Genomic DNA, 20,686 nt, shown 5'->3' with positions numbered 1-20,686 from the left:
CATTTAGTCCTAGACTCCTTCCTAACCTCTGTGGCCTCTGGTACCACGTTTACAGACACTTGTCCAAGTTCTGCACACTCAAACCCATTGGCTTCACCTCCACATTACTTAGACTCACGGGAACCAAGGACAACCCACCCACAGAAGTGTTCAGCTCTCACACCAGGCACTTGGCCCATGGTCAGCTCATGCAGATTGTAGCCATCTATAGCTGCAATCACAGAAGTCTTCTTTAGCCCAAGCTGGAAAAGAAACTCTGGCAGAAAAGTTCTTCATGGAAGTCAGTGATGTCTAAGAAGCCTCTGATGTGCATATTAAAAGCCTTTTTTTTTTTTTTTTTTTCCTAAAGCCTTGTAATTTCATTAAATTCAGGTTGATTTCCATTAGTATAACAAAATCGATGCCCCTGACAGAAAGAATAGCTTCCCCACACCACAATGCTTTGAGAAATAACATTAATGTCATCTCAAAGAAAAGGTTTAAAGTTCTCGTTGTTGTTGTTTTTAACATTGTTTTATTACATAAACTTTATTCTTGAAGATTAATTGTGTTGGAAAAAAGTTGGTCAAAACAGGGACATGTAGGCTTAATTACAGGCTGTATCACCAGGCTTACTTAGTTTATATTTACCTTCACTCTATCAGAAAAGGTCCAAAGTAACATATATTAATTTATAAAATAAATTACTATTTAAAGATACTGATTTAATTAGAGAATCTGCTACAGGACAGTAATTTAACTGAAAGCATTTGAAGATGACAGATATGAGTAGCAGTTCCTCATAATGCCTACTTGAAGTTAAATTTGGTCTTGGTGTTTTATCATCCAATATGAGACTTTTATCTCTCTCAAAACTTAGACATTATAATAAACTTGAAAGTACCTACTTCCAAGAGATGCTTAAATTACACTAAATTCTTACATTTCAAATGTTGGCTAATAGCATGAGGTTCTGAAGAATTTCTGATGACAAGGAATCAGGCACTTCTGTAAAATTTTACACAACTGAGCTCAAATATTCAAGCAGATACTCTACAGATTAAGACACACATGGGTTAAAATAGAATAGTTTTGAAAATAAAAATGAAATGGCCTCAGGCTTCAAGATAGCTTCTTAAAGTTTCACCTACTCAAAAACAAATCTGAAAGAAATCCAAATTAAAGGATATCATGGTTCCACTTCAAATTGATTTTTTGTTGACAGTTTTTTGTGGTCTATTGGAAAAAACATGTCCTTCACAATATATTTAGGAACAGCTGTGTAAAGTCCTCAGGCTCAAGTATTTACTGTACCAAGTAGCTGAACCGTACAAATTGTGTATCACACACATTCCTCTTTTCATGTAACCATTATGTGCAGGTCATTACAAAGGTCTCAGTTTCAAATTCCATATGTGCAATTCATCTTTCTAAAGCCAATGCTGTGGGTGTCCAACTGCAAAAACGGGGACTTTGATCTTCATTATTTAATGGAGACAAATGGACATCTGAGCGTATGAAATTTCTGTGAAGCCAAAACTACAAGTAACTGGTTTTGTTACAAAAAGTAAATCTGAAAACAAAAGCAGCAGTTCACCTTACTAAGTAGGGGTTTTATCTGTAGCTGGCCAAGAGACAAATGTTTCAGGTCCTTATCTCTTCTTTTGTCAGAGGCATATATATATAAAGTAGAAGTAGCGAGACCTAGGTTTATTGCAGCAACGGTAAGTAATAGTAGCAGTCTAATCTAAGCAGCAGCAAATTTAAAGCAAGGTAATATACACAGTTTTTGCAACTGCACTATAAAGCCACTAAATATTAACCTGTGAGCAAGGCAAAAAAAATAAAATATAATAAAATAAAAAATCAATGAGAAGTATGTGAATTAGAAGCGTTCTGCTGACCTGAGATTGGGTATTCACTGTATTTCAAGTGGAATAAACATCAGTAATATAGATGGAGGACCTTGACTTTCTGCTACAATTGAACCAAATACTGTTGGCCTACCAGTGCGGGACTATCTGTACAAAACTGATCTTAGGACATCTTCAACAAGCTCTTCAAACTATTTTTTTTTCGACTTCCTTCTTAATTTCCCATTTTATAAACTACTTCTATCAAACCTGAAGAAACCGCTGTGAAGGACAACCACCATACGACTCCAGAAAAGTCTTACCTGAAGAGCATATGGCTATTTCTTAACAGATTTTAAAGAGTGCTTCTCAAAATAAGCCAAGAAATGCCAGGGGGTCATCCAATGTGTGTATATCAGTAAATCTGATCAGCCAGACATCTTATTATACGTGTCAATTCATCGCACAATTTCATTAAGTAGGCTGATACATCCATTTTATAGACGTGGGTTCTAAAGATTTAGTGGCAGCTGAAAGATGAGCGCTCAGGAGTCTGATTTACTTTAATGGCAGTTGAAAGAGCTCAGCATCACTTGAGAAATGAAACTGAAGTTTATGTGACTAATAATGGTATGCGTAAAACAGACTGCATAGTAATTTTGTTTTTCTCTCCTTTCATGAGTGTGAAAAAGATGCTTCAAATGCACAGCTCAGTGATGGGTATGGGAGTGTGTGAAAGGTAGGACTGGGTGGAATGGAAATACTACACAGCAGCAGTAGGTATTCTTGAAACTGCCCCTCTAATGTCCTTTGGGAACATGTAATGCAAACTCTACTACATATGAGGCAAAAATGCAACTGCAATTCACAGTCAACAAGAAAGGAGAAAAATCTTTCCTAACAACCGGTATAAAATTCCATCATTTAACAAACAAACAAACAAACAACGGTGCTTTCGTAGTAAATTAATGAGAAAGTTGTGTGTAAGGGAACTAAAATCAGTTAAGAGCGTGGAGGAGCTGCAAGAAAAAAAAAGACAATTCTAGGCAGCAAATTTGGCATACCCACCCATTTATTTATTTATTTTTTTTTACATGTTTTCCTCAACTCTGAATTGCTCATGTAACTAGTTGTATTTTAAAACTAAAAGGACACAAAAAGAGATTGCCAGGGTAAAAAAAAATAAAAAATAAAGAAACAGAAGAAAAAGTAACATCAGAAAGTAGGACAAAGAAGAAATAAAGAACATTTTTTAAAAAGACATTTACAGTGTTTTTCCTGAAGTTTTCTTTCCCATTATGAACTATTTTCCTTCCAAAAGCCTACAGCTAGCAATAACCCCACTAATGCACATCTTTCTGTGATCCACTGATGAAAGAAAACATGTATCAAAGGTTAGCAGTCATTTCTATCTAAAATGCGTTAGCTCTTTAAAGCATCTTTCATCCATTCAAGCCACCTGTACTTTGTTAAAAAGGTCTTTAAAATGATTGCCCTTGTTTATGTAAAAGCTCAAGTCACCTGTGGGTTTTCTGTTTGTTTGTTTGTGTTGTAGGTCTGGATTTCTATCCAGTCATGGGTAAATGACCTTTGAAGATCAGGTCATTAGGATAAAACCGTTAAATGTTGTTAAAATAACTAAATAATTAATCACTAAGGTGTCTCTAAAAAAATCGGAGTAATTCAATAGACATGTTGCAGAGTTAAACTGCAAGTAATGGAAAAGATTCTTTAGTTCTTTCCATTCGCATCCTGTTTTTTTAAAAAATGGGTCATTTTGGAATGGAGGGAAAGACAGGGAAGAGTCATTGCAAAGTTTCAGGTTTCAGATCTTTCTGTTAAAGATTCCAAGGACTGAGATTTCTGATTATGTAGTAGACTCCGGTATTATTTTTCATTGGTTCCCTTACTGCATTTCCTAAACTGATTCTTTGGTTTTCATGGTGTTGAAAAAAATTGAATTATACAAAGTAGTAAATAGCTTAAATTCCTTGTTTTGCCGTGTGTTTCTTGCATATCAGTATGCAAGTCACGTAGTACACTACCTAGTTTCCTGTTTTCTTCTTTTTTATGGCAGACATTCCAAATTTCTTATTCATACAAAATCCACTCTCAGAAGCTTGATGCTATTTTAAATTTCTACCAAAGGCTCCATCTCTACTTTCATTTCTACAAACTCAAATAAAAAATTACAATCCTCTAAACTGTGCTTTTCCTTACTATCCCTTAGGGAAGTAGAAAAGAGGTTTTTTGCTTTGTTTTGTTTTTGTTTTTTAATCAGATTTGAGGTCCACACTACAAAATAAATAATTACATTTGCCTCATTCCTCTGCTGAGGAAAGCTTTAAATTCCCTGAGGAGAAAACAAGAACTGAAGTAGCAACGTAGGCTTGACTCTTGCTGAATAAGGGGGTTACCCTTCAATTTTTGGCAAGTTGAAGACAAATCTACAAGTCATCTAGGACCATTTAAGAATTTTAAAAATACTTATTCATCTCTTCTCTACTTATTCAGTCCCTAAGACCCCACATCCTTACGTCTCACAATGTCTCATATGTCTCACAAACACTGAGTTTGAAACAAAAAGACAAAAATAAACTAAGCCTAGGATCTGATGACTGGGTCTTCTGGGACTTTCATCAAGGGGAAGAAAACCAGCAAGTCTAAATTTCAGGCAAGAGTTAATAGGGTTGGTTTCTCTGCCAGCATGCTGCCTTGGGAAGCTCTAGGGCACAGCCAAACCAACCTGCCAGTGCATGTTTTAAGATTTGTGGTCTGCTGGACACGACCAGTTTATGACTAACGTATACATGGGTATGTGGTACGTGTTTCTGACTTGCTCTGAGGTAAGGGGCTTGAGTGTCAGGCATGGGTATGTCACTTTGCTTTCACTCTGCAGTGCAACTCTCACACAAAGGGCCCTGTGTAAAAGGGGAAACGTGATAACGAAGAGCTCTAAATCCAAGGTACGGTTATGGTAAATGATTTAACCATGATCTATGATAAAACAAAGACTTGCACCAAATCTTGAGATGCAGGCTTCAAGAGCAACTGTAGAAGTCACTACGTAATCAAAAAATACATATATATATATATATTTTTTTTGGAAGGCCTCACCTTGTAAAGCAAAAGGTAATCTCTCTACTCGCACCTTGCAAGGCCACCTGAGTGGAAAACCAAGTTATCCAGGCACAGCAAGCTGAAGGGGCTGTGCAGGCTGGATGAGGCCCTCGGTCACACCAGGGAGCTCTGGCACATTCTTGGTATTGCAAAGACACGCTGAAATAAAAAAGCCCCTTCACAACAGTCTTTAAAACCTACGCTGAAAGTTGCAACAGTGCAGGGCATACTTCATAACAAGTCCAACAAACTGAACCGTGGAGGAGAAAGTTTGTCATGCAATATGGCAAAAGCTGTGTAACGTAGCCTAAAATTCTGCTGGGTACTTGATTATTGGAAGAAAAAGTATTGTTGAACACACACGTGTTCTTGAAAAAGCCGGCAACACTGTTTAGCAGATGATTCTGTATGCAACAGCTTGGGAGAAATCTTTGCTGCTGCTGCACATGTTGCACGCGGAGGTGGTACCTCCCATGGACAAGGTTTTAATGCAAGTTCAGACCTCGCATAGCTGTCAGATGAGTACAGCACTGCTCCCACCCACTGCTGGACTGTGAGCCTGCCTGCTGTCCCTCACTGCAGCTCATCTTCGCATTTACATTTGTACTGATTGCTGTTTTTATTGGAGCTCTAATTACGTTCAGTATTTTTAAGCAACTTTCTCCTACTGATACATAGGCACTTGCTCACATCAGAAGATACACTTGCTCTAAACCTTAAGTCACATAATTATGTTTTCTAAAAGTAATAATAAAAAGACGTATTTAAATGCTAAGCATTTACCACTTATATCTAATGAAGCAAATTTGGAGCTTGTGCTCAGCATTTTAAAACTAAAGATATCTAAAACCTAGATCACATATCTCAATCTTTATTACTTTTGCTTTTTAAGAGCAGCTACTGTAAATACTTACAGACAACTCCAAAATTGAAGTTCAAGTCATCAAGATTGTTTTACAGCCCAGACATAGAAATACCCTCATCGCCCTAAGAATTAATCTTTACTGTTAAACAGAAGAGTAAAGTTACAATCTACAGCTGCTATCATGCAGCACAGTTTCCCTGAGCATGTTGCATGAAAAGCACATTATTCCTCAGCTGACTACAGTGGCTGTTATCCAGCACGGCTTCAAGGATTTGGGGCTAGGATATTTGCCAAGTTGTAGAAGTGTAAGCAGCGTACAGAGGACAGAAATGGAATAAATGAGATGCTCCCAGTCAGCACAGCGACAGGAAGCTTCTTCATCTCGAATCTTAAGATTTGGGAAAAAAAAAAAAAAAAAGAAAGAAAAAAAAACACTTTTTTTTTTTTTTTTTGCATATATATAAAAACTACTTGGCTCGAAAGCAGTTGCATGATCCTGCGGAGTCCAATCCTACTAGCACTGATTAGCCTGATATTAAAGAAGGATTCCTCTATGACTCAAGAATTAGCATTAAGCATAACAAATCTACTGGACTGTGGGCTTGTAAATAAAGGAAGATCTCTGCGTTCCACAAAAATGACTTGGATGCTTCTCGGGATGTGGCAGAAGAGACTAGTCAGCCAGGAGGATAAAATATATATAGGTGCTGCTTTCTTTCTGGAAATGCTGAGAACAAGGGGTCCAAAATTGTAGAAGAAAGAGCCTGTTCCATTTTCAATAGCACAGGAATGACTTTCTCTTACAGCCATTGCAGCAAGAAAAAACATTAACAGTCCATATAAATCACAGATGAGTCAGAAAACAAAAGGAGCAGTGATTTAAAGATTACTTTCTGGAGGGTAGCCTGGCCACACCAAATGTCTTGCTGCAATCCATATTTTGAGACAGCACGATGGCACAGTAAGAAATCCAGAAGACAGCATATACTTGATAGGAACACGTCTGAAAAGGAAGTGGATGAGCACTGGAAGAAACTGCAGTAGGATGCAGCTAGCTTCTCTGATGGTGGAGCACGGCCAGTTTGCACAGGTTCCCCTGCAACAAACCTGTGTGCACAGTGACTGTGCTTTGGGTTTGTACCTGCAACAGCATTTTGTGCTTTATTCTACAGTCTTTCAGCCTGGGGGTAAAAAGGCTTTGAGATAACACGTCTTAGCAAGATCACCTGGTTTCTTCCACAGACATTATAAATAAGGCCTTGTCACTCCTGCATCTTCAGATAATGCCATAGCTAAGCTCAGTAACTGTGTTGTGATTGAGAGAGCAAATTAATGGGTATGTACATAGACAGAATTTAATTCTCTCCACAGAGGTCATACCCACTATCTTTCTATGCCAAATGATGGGTTTCTCTACTGGTAACGGCACTCATTTCACTACATGTGACAGCAAGCACAAGAAATACCTGGCTTTCGAGACTGTATGCTAAACTGCTTTGTTAAGCAGGCAGTGTATGCAATGCTGATGAGAGTGGCACGATATTCATATCTAAGCTGTTTAAAACCAAAGGTTGCTTAAGTTATCACTGGTTTAAAAATAAAAATAAATAAATAAATGCCGCTGCCACCACCAGCCCCAACAACAAAGTTTTCTTAGGACAGAAGGCAGAAAATGGGGAACGAAGAAAACGTTTTACTGGCTGTCATGCACTTGTTGCTTAGATTTGTTAGTATGGAATCATAAATGAGAGAAAGACTGAAAAGATACGGCTGGAAGCTACTCATCAACTATCAGTTTAACTAAAACCCTGTTGTTGTTGCTTTTTTTTTTTCCTGGATGTTAAATGATTATCAGAATCTGGTAGGCAAAGCAACCCTGCAGGAAGTTAAGCACAACGATAGCACAGCTTGCTTATCTATCAAATATACTGACCTTAGGGATGAACCACCACTTTCTGACCATGGTTCACTACGGCTGACAGACATTAATTATCTCCATAAGATAACAGCAGCTTTAAATGGGAGATTTTACATTTCTAGAACACCTCCAGAATTTAACCAGGTTTTATCTTGATGCTGCGGTCTCTTAGGCAACAAACAGCACCTGATTCAGCTTCGCTATTGTCTTGATATGTAGGATGGCAACCAAAAACAAGGTGGAGAGGGGGGTGGAAGAGGAAATTCTCTAAGAATGCAACATTCCCAGCATTTCCTTACTGGCCGCAGCACGAGGAAAAAGCAGAATAAGTGATAGAAGAAAAATAACACAATGGGACAAATTATAAATAGTGAATTAGGATGTGATGCAGTAAACAACTGAATTCCTATCTTCTGCCCTCGCAGAATCATTCCTCCTGCTCCGGTAGTCACTAGCAACCTAGATATAAGTTACATTAAAATGTTGTGTTTGAAACATTACAAAGCGTTAATCTTGCAGTTCTGCTGTCCTCGTAATCAGAAGAGCTTACGTTTACTCAGATCAGGACAGCTCAAAGGCTCATTTTAAAGAAGCTGCAATTAGCTCAACACTGTACACAGAATTAAGGAACTCATTTACAGGCAGAACTCTTGAACCCCCAAATCCATTAGCCTTCTACCTCCTTTGCTGTCTCATGCTCTCTATAAGTATTTGGGCTGGAATAAAATGAACCTTATCTGAATACTATTGACTTAAGAGAAACAAAGGGTGAAATAAAAAATGTTATTAGGAGTGAAAAGGGATAATAAGTGCCTCCCATTTGAGGAACTAGAGCAAAGGAAGCATCTACTTGACCCCTAAGACTGTAGTTAGATGTAAATCTTGTTTCTCCAACCATCTTTCTTCTCCAACCTTCTTCATTTTGTTCTACTGCTATTTTTGACGTGCTGTTAATGTGTTATTTTCAGAAGCGACTTCAAAATAGAAGTATTTTGAATGGTGAACTCAAAGCTCAAACATTTCCTACCAAACTTTCAGCTCTGCATCGTTGACAGCTGAACATCCCCTTGCAATGTAATAACTGACGAAGCAGCCACTACACATCTCCCACATTCAAACTCTGTGTGCAGCAAAGCTTTAAACCACTGCATGTGCTGTTTGCAAAACTAGGTCTCCCCATGCAGTTTGCAGGGCCTTGAAGATAGAGCTGAATACAAGCTTTTATTTATATATGTAATTAAAAAAATAATAATAAAAAAAAAAATAAAAAAAGAGGAAACATTCAAATTGCAGCAGATCAAAGGCTTAATTTTACAATGATTTCTATTAGTTATCAGTTGTCTACATCTAAATCGAGGACTCAAGGACTACCTTCAAGACTTCAGGACTTGTGCTAATGATACTGATTAATATTACAGCCCTCCAACGTGCATCTACTGCAACTTCTAACATTTATTTTAAAAGTATGTGCATTCTTCTGCTTTCTTTGTTTTCCCCCTCACCCCCACTTAAAAATGAGATTAAAAATGCTGTGGCAAGCATGCCCAGCTACGTAGAGAGAACTGATTATCACTTTTGCACCAAGAAACTACTCTGAATCTGGAACCAGATAATGTTTCTAAACAGTCATTTATATTTCAGAGTACTTATTATGACTGCTATCAAAAATGTAATTTTCTGTCTAAAAAGTCACATTACCTTCTTCTGCCTATGCACCTCAAAAATACCCTTCTCACTGGCCTAAGAAGTGCTTTTCTTTTTGTTTGTTGTTCGTGTTGGTTTTTGTTTGTGTGTACAAGTGCAAAACCCAAGTCATTAAAATCTCCTGTGTAACACTTAGACATTCAAGTGTCCCCTGGATGTTCCCATTTAAATATGTACTATCCCACTTCACATAACGAAGTTTTTCTTCATTTAGAAAAAGCTACAACTTATTTTCCTTCATTTTCTTGATAGACCAGTGGAATTGATTTGATAGCTGTTTGAAAGTTTCTCCAAGTCGATTTGAATTCATGATGTATTTCTAAAGTACCATAGCCCTGAGAGCACGCTGTGAGGTCAACTTCACAGACAATGAAAATTAATCAGAAAGGTGTTTTTGTGAAAATACACTAAGATAAAGACTAAACTAAACAAAAACAAGAACAACAACAAGATTTCAGCTAATACTGAAAACAGGCATGAGAAAGCAGCTAGCCAAGTTGGAGAAAGCAGCTCAAAACACCATCTCTTCAGACTAATGTTGTCAGAGGAATACTGCTTCCATCCTATTGCATGCAAACACTTTCACCCTCAATAGCACTACCTTTTCAAGATGAAAAGTGTACAGTGCACAGTGGTAAAAGGATGTTTAGTGATTGATGATGTTTTTTGATTCCTATAAACAAACAGGTAACCCTCCTAATCCCACACAAGTTAGCTCAGCTCTCCATCCCACCGTTACTCCCAGCCAGTGTGCCCCATCCTCAACCCAACCTCCTCAACCCAACCTCTTGATGTCTTCTACATCCCACAAGGATTGTTTTGGCAAAAAGCATCAGAGACTACAGCTGGTTCCAAGCTACACACAATGCCTGGAGAGGAAACTAAGAGAGAAATGCTACTGAGATACTCCTTTGGGCCTCTCTACTACTCACAAAACTAAATTTGCCAAACGTAAGGAACTAAACTATTTTTGTTTCCCTGTCAAATGAAAGAAGAATTGATGGACTGTCCGCATGACTGCTCTGGTCTAGTCTCCTGAGAAATCACCACTTACAAGCCTACTATAATAACAGTACACACTTCCCTTGTCCACCATTCACTGCCAACACCAGCTGGAATGCACTAGAAAAATGCTTTGTACTCTCTAACCAAATCAACTTCACATACTTTTTATCTGGGAAATACTTCTTCATACTATATAACAGAAAAAAACTCAAGACAACGTACAGAATTTGTATGTCATCCTGCGTTGCTTCCCTGTATTCTGTTTTGCCTTATTTCACCATTAGTCCACAGCATTCCAGATTCTGACAGTGGAAAAGCTTTAACAACTCAGAAGTAGACTAATTCAGCTTTATTTTAGCAAAACTGAAACACATCTCAACTGTTTTAGCAGAAGTAAACGCACTCTGGCCTTTCTTTTGGTTGAAAATTAAATTTTAAGGCAAGCCTAAGGACTGTTTTACGCCCTTACCAGGTGATGGGGAGCACTCCTATGAAAAAAGGCTCCAATATCTCCCTTTACAAAGCAGCCAGGCTGTGAAACTAACTTAGCAAGAGTTCTTGTGGAATATATTGCTTTCTCATTGCTGCTGAAATTGCCTTGCTCGTTCATTACATCCGCTAGATACATATAGCTTCAAGAGACAACGAGTAATGAGTACAGGATGAGTTTAACTCTATTCGAGTAATGAGTGCTGGTGTTTTTACATGGTCCTCAACCACATTTCAATTCATAGCCTCCAAGTTGTTCTCCCCACTCTCCCTCCTGTATGGTACACTCCTCTCGATCAGGAAACTCATAGAATCATTTAGGTTGAAAAAGATCTCTTAGATCATCAAGTCCAACGATACAAACGAAGGTATGGAGAAAATAATTCACCTTCTAAGACAACACGTTTTGAAGTAAGATGCTAGGAAAAAATGCTTGTATGGACAAACATATATATTATGATAAAAATCTCAGCTTCCAATTGCAATCAAGGCAAAAATGAACATTTGGTCCAGGTAGTTGCAGCAACACTGAAAGCCCTGCAGTTCTCTTCCTCACTAGGCCATCTCCTCCAGCATTGATTCAGAATACATGTCGTGTGCACTTCCAGTAAGAAGGTAAGACTTCCAGATGGACTTTTCTAGAGGATAAAAAGACTATCATTCTTGGAATTTGATTTTCAAAATCAGGTCGGTCTTAAACTCCAGTTGCTACCAACAAGCTGAAAAGAGAGATTCTTCAAAACCATTTCATCTGCATGCTTTAACAGAAAGATAACAGCAGATTTTAAGAGTTGGATTTATCAGCAAGAGCCCAGCTAGGGGAACCACCATATGCCCTAACAGTTCTCATCTTCACAGCTGGCACCCTCAGCCTACTGCTTCATGAACTGACCCACTTCATCAGCACTATTCTTTGAACTCTCCTTAAGCACCAGGAGATTATTTTATTACACGCATGGGTTTTACTTAAGTAAAATGTCTCGGGGTTAACAGTGACTTAGACGTTGGTGTAAATGTGATGGTTTTTATTTATAAAAAATCACTTTGAATCCTACTCAACAGTATTTCTGCCCTCTACGTTGAACTTCAGCTGAAAGGATACAGAAGGTACTAACTTCCACAATCTGCTACTAAAGGAATTAGCAGAGGAATTTGTTCCTAAACAAAAGCCCTCTGGAGAGCTACTGGTCTAAGAAGATGACCCCAGTACCATTATGTCTTAAACTACCTGTTAGGTTTTTTAGTTAGTGATGGCAAAGTTAAAGGTGTCGTTCAGAAAATGAGTAGCTATTTGAAAAGCACATACAGACCATAAAAGATGTATGAAATGGTCACAAGAAACCTTGTGACTAGTTCAGTAGTTTCATCATGAATTTGAACCAGGAAAACAAAAGTTTTGGTACCCGATTAAAACAGGTCAACCACGAGTTCAAAATAATTTGACATCAGAATTATTAAATGTGATCCTTATCTGTGTCATGCAAGACTCAAATGAGCTCTTTGAAATTTTTATTTTTGGTGAGAGTTTGCACATAACTGATGGACTGAGTGACAGACTAATTTCAATTGATGCCCTGCATTTAAAAAAAAAAAAAAAAAAAAAAAAAAAAAAAACAAAACACAGGGAAACTATATTGTCCATTGACACCACAGCATAACGAAGTATTCTAGAACAAGAACACAAATAGTTCCCATTACGCAGACATGGAGATGTGCCCAATAACATGAGGTAATTCCCTATTTCATTATAGGCTTTGAAAATATTTGCTATTTGCCATCTCTGGCTCTCACAGGAGAATAATCCATTTGCTTCTATGTGTATGTGAAGACACATAAATATTACCACCCTGCCCAAGATCTAAAGTGGATGCAAGTTTTCTTTAAAATGCCATCTCAAGCACAGACTGTAGACTGTTTCCTTGCTGGGCACAATTCTTCAAAGAGTTACTAGCCCCGTCCACAAACGTGAGTGCTGTTAAGCTCTGCATCAGATTTTAGGCAAAACACTTTTTGTACCTAACACCACACTGCTTTTAAGTGGAAACATCTCAAGTTTGGATCTAAGATGGAACGAAATCTGCTTTATGTTGTCTCAGCAAGGCTGACAGAGAAAGGAAGCTGATGTTCTAGCCATTTATCTTCTTTCTTCTGTCAGAGATACCTAGTAGCACTTCTCATCAGCCCTTACAGCCAAGCAGATCTTTATCAGAAGTGCAGTGAAACATGAGGTCACAGTCAAGAGCAACTCAAGTACAGTGCTTCCTTTTCAACTGCAGCATATAGACACTTGAGGACAGGGACAGGGAGGGGAGGGGTGTGCAAGCAGGGTTTATAGTTCTGTTCACTTCATATTTACAATAAAGAAAAAAAATGGCTCCTAAAAAAGTTTCAGCCCTATTGAGAAAAGCATCTGAAAAAATCTAGTTTAAACAGTATTATTGTGGGAAATTAAAACTTGTAGTTAAGACTACACGTTTTCTACAAGAACTACATGGCCAGCACTGACAGAAATATGTGCTACAGTTTCAATCTTTAAATGTTTTTGTTTTGTTTTGTTTTTCTTCCAGCAAATAAGTAGCTGGTTAACACAAAACATCTGCTGAAGAAAGCACTCAGAATTGTCCAGTCTCCAGCTGTCCTTCGACACTGAAGGAGAAGTTCTAGCTGGAACACACTGCACTAATTATTCCATTTTCACTTTCCCATCCTCTCAGGTGTTTATTTGCACAAAAAAAAAAGGAATCCATTACATACCTGCAAAATTGTTCTTCTGAAGATGACAAATAGATCCATTCATTTTGGTTAACAGGATCAAGGTTTTGGCTTGCAACAGCCAGGAACATTGTCTAAAGGACTTGTCGTAAACAGCAAGTCCTACCTAGATATGACCATTATCTTCCCCCTGTATGTTTATAGTGTGGAATTCAAGAAGCACCTCAGAGTATAAGTACCTGTACTTGTTTTTTTGTTGTTGGTGGTTGTTTTTTGTTTGTTTTAAATAAAATGTAAGCTAAAGAGTGAAGTTCTAGAAAACCACCCTAATAATCAAAAGATTATTCTTATTTTACAAGGATGAGCAAAAGTACAACCTACAACCTGTCCAATCTGTTAAAAAAAAGCCAAGGATTTATACTCAAAATTACTGGTAATTCAATTTAAAAAGTAGAAGTCTGCAAATGTCTGTTGTGCTGAGTGACAGAACTCTGAAGCCTAACACTTTCGGCTACAAATTGACAAACTATGCATCATGGTACCTCAGACTCCAGTCGTTGGTTAATATAAAAACATTTTTTATTGGTCAAGCGAAGAGGGGTTGTAAGGTGGTTATGAGAAATGGAGCTAAGAAATATTATTCTCATAAAACAGGCACAGCACAGAAGGACAAAATTCACTGATGGCTTGACTTTGCTGCATTTGACATAAGAGTTGCAGTCCTCCATTCTAGTCCAGCAAATTACTTCCACAAAAGTTAACCTTTACAACTGGATGTCCTGCCATTTCTTCATATAGAAAGGAAACATACGAACAGCTACATTTGAAAAACAGATTATCAATCTGTAAACATGCTAAGCAAGCCTAATTCTAGTGCAGATAAGAGATCGTTTCCCTCCTGTTCTTTTAACTTCTAATCTATTAAAGCTTAAAAAGAGATGAGTACAGCTGTGATGGCTGAATTCTGCCCAATCGCCTTCAGATAGATAATGCAAACTCACTGATCTTGATATTGTATCTTTTTTGAAGATCACTGAACCTCAGTGATTATAAATTCAGTAAAGGACTTGACCTGTGCAACTCAAGAGGAATAGAGACTCAAGACATTTACACCACATGACAGATCTCAAGTGGTCAGTACGAGGAAGGGCTCTGAACAGGTCTACACCAATCTCTAAGCACAGGGGTCTGTTTCTGAGTCCTATTTCGTTTTGTACAGGGTATGGTAACTACAATGAAGTGAATCCATTCACCAGAGATTCGTAGTCTACAATCCTCTCCTGATGGATAACAGTAACATACATTTCTCAAAGAAAAACAGTGAAGATTACTTGACATTGGCCCACGAAAGAGTCCTAGTGAAGCATCTCCTCCCTTTTTTTCCTTATAGAGATCCAAATTCATGCTCTCCTCAGCCCACGAGTATCTGAATTGATCACCTCTTTCTGGAGAAGTCATACTACCCTGAACTGAAAGCATTCTCGATCCAGATTCAATTCCCTCAGCTTTAATCCTGAATAGAAATAAATGTGATGATTCACAACGTCAAAAGAGACCACAGTATAGAACTATTTGGTATCCTTACTTAGAGAGACTTCCATTGCCAACATAGTATCAGAGGACCTTAAATCCCCAGAACAGTCCTGATCCAGCATGGATAACCCTTCTTGAAAGCACCCTGCTATTTCCCAGCTAACCATTTTGTAATCATTGCACTGCTAACAACAGCTACAGTACAGCTTGGTTCCAATTCAAGATTAACCTGTGGTTCTGCCACACATAGGGATTTGCAGATCTCCTACAATGCTGCACAAACTCCATCCTAAACCAAAAAGCAGCGTAGGATTCATGCTGCAAGTTAATCTTCCTCAACTTTGAGCAAAACACAGCAAAAGACTTCAGCTGTTCAGCTGCAAAGTTACAAATTAATTCCAATTACTTCAAGTGGACTTAAGAAGTTAATGACTGAATCTATCACCCTAAGTTCACGTGGCACTGCATGAAACAAGCTGGCAAAAATGTACTAGGTGAGTATAAGGGGTCTAAAGAAAAAACTGCAATGAAAGCCCTACACTACCTGTGATGCCTTTACTGTTAGCCAAGGCCATGGTGAAAACAGACTGTAGCATCAGTCCAGTCTTGCACTAAGAAACAAAACCTGAGCATCAAAGGCCTGTTATAATATACCACTACCACCCCTGACTTCCTTCACGTATTTGAAACCATTAAGCTGGAACTGAACAAAGCAAAGAGCCTTCAACTCCAGGGCTGCAGGCTGGGATGAGAAACTGCTTGCTGTTTACCCGTAAAATTCAACAACAGAATTAAAACTTTTAGGAAGACAAGTTAAGTTATATTGAGCCATAAAGCTCAACCATTAAATAAAAGTGCATTGAACATATTCTATTCTCTCAACATGCTAAGAAACCACAATTATAACCAGATGTGAGAGTGCAGGGATGTGAATATTGTTTATATAGCTGTATAAAATAAGGAATGCAAGAAAACATCAAACATCTTAATTAAATGCAAGCTGCTGAAACACAGCAGGCCTCCTAGCATAGCATTTCCTCCATAAAAACTCAGATTTTGTGAGAATAATATTGCCAAATTTAAGGTGGTAAGTAGTTATAAACCTTATGTAAGAAATTGAGTCACCCAGCATATGCTAAGTGTAGCAATGCTATGTTTTTTCTAACACAGTTGAGAGCAGGCTGTCTTGAAGCATTTTTCTAGGAAAAGGTAGTATTACCTCCCGCCCACGCTTGTAAGTCATGTAAGATTCCACACTACCAAAGCCTTTATTTGAAATTTAGTAAGAGCCTACAATAAGACTGTGGAAGTAGCAAAAGCAAAGCAATAGTAAATCAAGTACTTCTCTTGTTTATGCCATCCCTGTATTTTTAAGGTCATGTTCATTCTAGAAAACCTACAGCACGGTCCTTATCACACAGACATAAGGGCACCTTGATTTGTGTATAGCTAGTTCTCTGTTCCTGCACAACATAAATATCTCTTCCCCAGCCTTCAGTGAGACCGACAGATTAACCAACAAAAACTAAAGAATGGGCAAAGGGGCAGGACAGGGGTGCAACAAGGAGGCAGAGAGAAAGGAATGAATCGAAGTAGAAAATAGAAAATATTAATCCTCGAGGTTCTGGAAAAAATATGTTCCTACAAAATCTTTCTGCACAAGTGTCCGTTTTCTCTAAGATAGAAATACGCCTAGCTATAAATCCCAGATAAGTTTCCAGATACAACTGCAGTACACTGAATCTCAAATATTTATACTTCTTTAAAACTTACAAAGGTGAAGGGAAAATGCCCTTTAGGGCAATCCTAAATTTGAGGGGGTTCCTGAAGGGGCATAAGAGCAATTATAAAATATACCTCTCCTCTGTTACCTGCATAGATTTACCTCAATAAAGTTCTTTACTGCACTTGTGAAGGACAACTTCTACATCCACCACCCATCATTTCTGATGTTCATATAAGCCCACTAACTACAGTGTAAGTTAAATAGCTGAAGTCTGACAAAGTCTTGTTTTCACAGTTCTTTGCTTTTGGTTATGGCAACTTCAATGCAAGTGACACCCAGATGCCTGCATTTGGATCTTGGAATGATTTAACCAAAAGGACTTGTGAATTTTAAGAACAATCATGTGAAAGTTTTACTTTTGAAGAAAAAGGAATGGCACTGGATAAACGCTCATCCATCTCAGGCATAAATTCAGTAATGTTTGTGAGAAGATAGATGACAATAGCAGAGGTCTAGTATGAGTAGTTACAGGATTCCTCCCCTTCAGTTTTCAAAAACAACAGACAATACAAGATTTTGATTCTTAAATTTATTTTTAGCAGGATGTGTGTACTAATGGATGGTGACATCATTAGGAGATAGGTCCATGTCCACCACCTGCAACAGAAGCTAGACAGATGTTAAAGAAAACATAATTTAAGAGTTAAAAACGACACTACTTACCCAGAGCAGAGTTATGAAAGTCACCTACTAAGCAGTACGGTTAGCTCCTGGTGTAGACATAATAGCTCATATTATTTATCTGTTGCCAAAATTTCCTGTCAAGGTTCAATGCTAATGCATATGTTACCTTGATTTTGGTGGGAATCATTAAGTTCTGTTTAGAAATAACTATTATAGCAACAACTATTAAAAAAAAGTACTAATGCAAAGATTGGTTATTCCAAGTCACTCACCTGTAAACTTTCCTCACAAGAAAAGAGACCTGCAAATTTAGGTCTAAAGCTCCAGTCTAGAGTTTAAAGACACCAAGAATTCTCTGGAAATTCAAATCCTATTAAACCAGGTCAACAGTAGGTAACATCTCTCAGTTTCACTAAGAATGCAATCATTTAAGGTTTCCTGTTTTTTCAGGTTCCTTTGTGCAGTTGGATCAGTTGCTAGTGCGATCAACGCTACCATGAGTGCCATCTATCTTATGTGAAGTTGGCTGATATTCTTCCCCCTTGGGTGAGGATAAATACAGTGAAGTTAGCAGGAAAAAGCTTCATCAATTCCTTTTCTGTGAGGCACAGAGCAAAGGAAGTCAGGAAACAAGAGCAGCCTAGAAATAACATAACTTCAGATGCATCATGAACAGCATTTTCCCAAGCCAGGACACAGGACCTGACTGAACTCAAGTTATGAGGTTACAAAAGCATAAAGAAACCGAAGTGAAAAAAGTTTTCATGATAAGCCTGTATGACATGAAACCTGAAAAGCAATTAATTCGTGAACATAAAGATTATGCACATATGCTGCAGTTACAGTGCACTGCAAATGTACAGCTATTTTCCCCCTTGCAAAACAAGGCAGCTTCAATTTTATTGCTCTATTACCCAATTCAGGGCTTGAATCTATGTCTCATAGTTTAGAGAAGGGATTTGGGAAGCAATGGATGTGAAATTACAGAACTGTTTAAGAAAGGCAGAATGTTCACCAGGGGTTTTGGCAGTATTACTCAATAGGAAAACAAAACAAGTGACTGGTAATAGTGAGGAATGGGGTAACTCAGTAGATCACCCACTCACAGTGAGCTGTTCACTCGGCTTCCCTCTTTTACCAACAATGTCCTATCCTACTGGTCCCAGTGCTAAAAATGCTGGTAATCAGTTGTATTAGAGGCTAAAGAACCTAAAGTTATGTTTTACTAAGATTAATAGATACCCAAGTCAGGTTAAAAAGTTATGTAGAAGCCAGTAATTAAATTCTTATCCTTTACGTGACTTCACAAACCTTTGACTACCAGAAAGATCAAGCCCTTTCACACAAAGGATATTATACCATGTAATACATAGTTAAGACTTACAACAATAAATAAAAAGAACAAGAAAAAGTTAATTCTGCATGGAGTAAAGTTTGTACCATTAAGGGTAAGATTTTCTACCTGCACAAGTAAAATTAAGCCTTTACATACTGCGCAGACCAAACATCCTAAAACACAAAAAGACGAACACTGAAGTGATTGAAGCGGTAATATTACCTAAAGTTGAGCTGGTTTAATAGATTTAGAATCCTAGAACCAAATAAGTCTCATTAATAACATGCTGGAAACAAAGACCTAACTGGCAATTAAATATTTACCTTTGGAGAAAAAAAGCTGTTTAGGCAAACTGAAAACATTTGCAAGATCAAGCTAGAGCAAAGAATGGACTAAAACAAAACATTACGCACTTCCAGCTTATGTTCTTTCTCTGCAAGGAATTCTTTTTGACATCGCAGGAAGTCTGACAACATTCGAGTTAGCTGTTTTCTATCATCTATTTCAGCTGCCAACCTGCCATTGTAATCCGCCAGCAACATACATGCATCATCTACCATTTTGGAAAGTTGCTCTCCAGATTCCTTATCTAAAAAGCAAGCAGAGAGAAAGAGGTAAAGCATGATTTCATTCTATGTTGTTGAGTTTGCATAACAGCATTTCATTTACTAGATCCCCAACCCTCACCTGTTATCCTGTCTAATAGGGACACATCTTGGACCTCTAGAGGCAAAGAGGCTATTCTCTGATGAACTGCTGCATCCCCAGAGGCAGCATTTTCTAGTTCTTGTAACGCTCTAATGAGATCTGTGGTCTGAAAAAAGCATGGAAGATCAAGAACTAGTTTAAGTAAACAAATTCTAGTAAAAAAACAGTGTATCACAAGCTTATTGAATCAATCTGATGGCATTTTTAAAAGCATTTATGGCATCAGCATCATATTGACATCTATCCCCTCTCAGACAAAAAAATACAAGTTCTCAGAAGAATGTTTCAGTCTTCCTAGTTTTAAAGACCACTTTCCTAAAATAGACTTTTCATTGAAGTTCTACTTATCTTTGTTCCCACCCTGGAAACCAAATGACAACCTAAAATGAGAACCAATCAGAACTAATGCTAAAAGACAGACAAACAAAGCAAGATACAGTACATATATTCTGCTTTAGTGTCAAACTGACTACTACAGCATGCTCAATGTCTGAACTCCAACTTCTAGCCTGAAATACTTCAAAGAAAAGTTTGACAAAGGCTGAAGATGAATACTGTCTACAACTCTTTGGTGGATTACACCTCACAAACGGGTAGTAAATGACAGGATAGTTTTCTAACTATTGCTCAGAAACTGTAACTAGAAAGTGTTGCAATGCCAACAGATCCTTTGTAGTCCAGAAAAAAAAAAAAATCAATGTAATGTTAAACTACCTTTTCATAGAAGAATGAAGATTCCCAGCATGAGGTATCTTTAGGAAATAAACTTATGTAGCCAATAAGATTCATCTTACCTTGGTATGAGAAGGTTGTAGAGACAGGTAAAAAAGCACAGCAGTCTCTCCTTACAAAGCTAATACAGGTCATAAAATATAACTGAGCACAGTACTGGGGTAATCTTGCATCCTACTGGGGCAAAGTTCAGTCACTTGGACTAAAGAAAGGGGTCTAGTCACCCTTGCTTATAAAAAGTAACTAATTAAAAAGAAAAGCAGAGACCCACTGAAAAACAAGAGCAGCTGAATAATTTGTATCAAAACATTTGCAAATACAG

At 37.8% G+C, this 20,686-nt stretch overlaps 1 protein-coding gene across 1 annotated transcript in view; it reads right to left on the bottom strand.

Annotated features, from left to right (window-relative positions):
• The window catches only part of RPRD1A (regulation of nuclear pre-mRNA domain containing 1A), a gene marked incomplete at its 3' end in the record, with an annotated part of 37,854 nt that overhangs the window by 4,401 nt on the left and 12,767 nt on the right, over positions 1-20,686 (bottom strand). Inside the window, exons 5-6 of the mRNA XM_084307012.1 lie at positions 19,612-19,738; positions 19,338-19,513 (exon numbers count right to left, since the gene is read on the bottom strand). Coding sequence (XP_084163138.1) covers positions 19,338-19,513; positions 19,612-19,738 — 303 coding nt within the window. The remainder of the gene's footprint in view (positions 1-19,337; positions 19,514-19,611; positions 19,739-20,686) is intronic.

This window comes from Netta rufina, assembly GCF_964035555.1.
Source record: "Netta rufina genome assembly, chromosome: 2".
Taxonomy (NCBI): Eukaryota; Metazoa; Chordata; class Aves; order Anseriformes; family Anatidae; genus Netta; species Netta rufina.
Note: the sequence above shows the minus strand (reverse complement) of the source record. Positions and strands in the feature narration are given on the sequence as shown.